Source organism: Oryza glaberrima, chromosome 6 (genome assembly GCF_000147395.1).
Source record: "Oryza glaberrima chromosome 6, OglaRS2, whole genome shotgun sequence".
NCBI classification, from domain to species: domain Eukaryota; kingdom Viridiplantae; phylum Streptophyta; class Magnoliopsida; order Poales; family Poaceae; genus Oryza; species Oryza glaberrima.
The window spans coordinates 19,419,062-19,421,899 of record NC_068331.1 but is presented as its reverse complement, the minus strand read 5'-3'; the positions used below and the strand labels follow the sequence as shown (position 1 = coordinate 19,421,899).

The 2,838-nt window shown below is 42.8% G+C and overlaps 1 protein-coding gene across 1 annotated transcript; it reads left to right on the top strand.

Annotated features, from left to right (window-relative positions):
• The first annotated feature begins 1,825 nt into the window (after positions 1–1,825).
• Positions 1,826–2,506, top strand: LOC127777865 (CLAVATA3/ESR (CLE)-related protein 2). Its single transcript, XM_052304483.1, has one exon. It carries the CDS (start codon positions 1,865–1,867, stop codon positions 2,141–2,143), a length of 279 nt encoding a protein of 92 aa, XP_052160443.1. The 5' UTR covers positions 1,826–1,864; the 3' UTR covers positions 2,144–2,506.
• Positions 2,507–2,838: the final 332 nt, after the last annotated feature.

Below are 2,838 nucleotides of genomic sequence, written 5' to 3'. Positions count from 1 at the left end.
TAGGCTAGAGTTGATGCACGTGGTTGATGGAGATTCCATATGGCATACGATGGAGGTATTGTGTGCGTATGGGATGCGGAGTCGAATTTGGAAGGAGTCCAAATTTGGTACGATTGGTTATGTAAAGTTTGTTTCTTGTACTAGAGGGTTTCCTAAGGTGTTTAGGACTCCTAGTATGAGTTTGGTTCGTGGCTTTAGGCTGCCTACCTCATGTATAAATAGAGGGGGAGTGTGAGGCTTCCCGGTATCGCTTTAGAGAGCAATTGAGTTGAGTTTTGAGTTAGGGTTTCGAGTTTAGTCGAAATTTTTGTAAGGAGTGTTGTTGGTGCACTTTGTAAACACAGAGAGAAGTAATAAAGTCGTCATCCACTTTAAGAGTTCTTTGATTTGTGTTTCACCGGGTTTCGGCGGTCTAACCGGCGATATACCGGCGGTCAGACTGGCGGCAAGCGGCGGTTAGACCGGCGGCGGCAGCAGGCACGGTAGGCATCTCGACGGTTCAACCGATTGATCTACATCGGTCAGACCGACGTTCATTAGGCGGTCAGACCAGCGCATACACTTCGGTCAGACCGCGATCCGTCGAATTCGAGGGTAACTTTTATTTCCGCTAAAAGTTTTTGTTTTTGGGTATACCAACCATTCACCCCCTCTGGTTGGCTTAGTTCTTGTGATTCGATCCTATAAACTGGGGGTATTACGCAAGTAATCATGACTACTTAAACTATAGTTGTCGCACTATCTTGTCAGACCGGCTATTTATTTATAGTAGTAGAGTCAAATATTATCCATCTCTTCTAAAGCCAATTTTTGGAAAGATGATACATCTAAATCCAGAAAATTAACTTAATCGATTACACTTGAACTATAATCCTTTTGACACTAGGCTGACATGGCACTATACATTATTTTACTGTCGACATTAGACAACCCAGAAGTTGTGCTCATATTTTTGGTACTTCCTATGTTTCACAATGTAAGACTTTCTAGCATTGCCCACATTCATTTAGATGTTAATGAATCTAGACATATGTATGTGTTTAGATTCATTAACATCCATATATATGTGTGCAATACTAGAAAATCTTACATTGTAAAACGGAGGGAATAATTGGAGAATGATTTAGAATCTAAACTCAAAAGACCAACTTAGGAAGGTGTAGAGGCAATTTGTTAGGCTTTGTGGCTTAGTAGGAGTAACATAGTTTTTAACAGCTACAATCATATTTCTTTCTTAAAGGTGATATTCAAGACAACTCATTGGACAAGGTTTTGGTCTTTGCTTCTTAAAAATATTGAAGGAGAGGAAGTACACATCAAGTGCAGGATTCTGAAGAAGCGAGTTATGGATCTTTTTTCGAAGAATTGAATCTTAGCCTTTATTCCTCTTTCATCGGTTGTTAAACTTTTATTTGTATGTTCCTATGTAATGGTAGAAGTCTTGTGTACTCGTGACTATGGTTTTAGCTGTATGCACCACACAATGTGTAGAGGACGGGTTTAATATAATCCATTATCTAAAAAAAATTAGACATCTATGCATGCCTAGCCGTATCTCAGAAGAATACACGCTGAACCCACGTTGGCCAGCAGCTGCGTCTCACGCACGATGGCCATTTCTCTGTAACGCAAATCGTGCGTTACGTACGACCAATCGATATGAGTGCGAGCTTACACGACCATGCACACACAATTTGATCAATATTTCCTTTTAAAAACTCGTATGCCGGGATTAATTCTAAATGCACGTACTAGCTCTGCAGTTCGAGGCACCCCCCTATATATACCTAAGCTATCCAGCTCTAGCTACTTCGCGATTAGCTATAGCCATCCATCGATCGATCAGGACACCACTGATTAAGCCATGGCAAAGCTTGCCCTGTGCTTCTGCGTCGTCCTCGTCCTCGTCCTCGTCCTCGCTTCCTCGCCGGCGCCGCTCTCCGATGATCGCCGCGCCGCCGGCCTGCTCGGCCGCCGCGGCCTGCAGCAGGACGCCATTGTCGTCGACGGCAGCCCGACGGCGGCGGCCACCGCCACCACGACGACGACGACGGCGTGGCCCCGGCCGGACACGCCGCCGGATAACTGGTACGACGGGACGAAGAGGCTCAGCCCTGGTGGCCCTAATCCACAGCACCACTGATGAACACATCCATCCACGCATGAATTTTGTAGACAGTGATCATATATATCACCACTGTCAGTTAATTACTTCTACCACACCGTTCTCTCCACATGATTTTGCATCGCTAATTTTAATTTTATAGCACCGGCGAAGTACCAGATCGGAGTTTAATTTCTCGATCGATGTGTGTGTGTGTGTGTGTGTTTCCGAGTTAATAAACCTACTATATAGGCTGATCGATATTTCTGCAGACAGGGACTAAAGATGGGCGTCCCAAGAGTGACAGATGTTGATTTAGCACTTGATAGAAGTGTGATCACTGAAAGGAATAAACGAGAGCTATGTATGATCAGTTCGAACTGATCAGTAATTTTTCCTCAATGTTCGTGAATTATGTTCTCTTTCTTTTTTATATGGAAATAATTAAATCCTATACACAACAAGATGCAGTCAGCCTCAATATGTGATGACATGCACTGAAACTTTTAGTTATTCATGTTTGTGATGACATGCAATAAATTTTATGCCAATCAGCCTAATTAATGAGTCTTCTTGCAATTGAATTTTGAGATGTGCCGTGTTGGACGTACTCTTAATTTGGAGATCTGAGCTGAGTGGTAATTATAATAGTCAAATATAGTTTTTTGTTTCTAGTCGCTATAGCTTACATGTTCTTGGAGTTCCTTTTTAAGCGAGAAAGTGGAATGTTTGTT

What these genes read in the sequence shown, in the direction of transcription:
- LOC127777865 (XM_052304483.1), top strand. Translation starts at nt 1,865, where the DNA reads ATGGCAAAGCTTGCCCTGTGCTTCTGCGTCGTCCTCGTCCTCGTCCTC.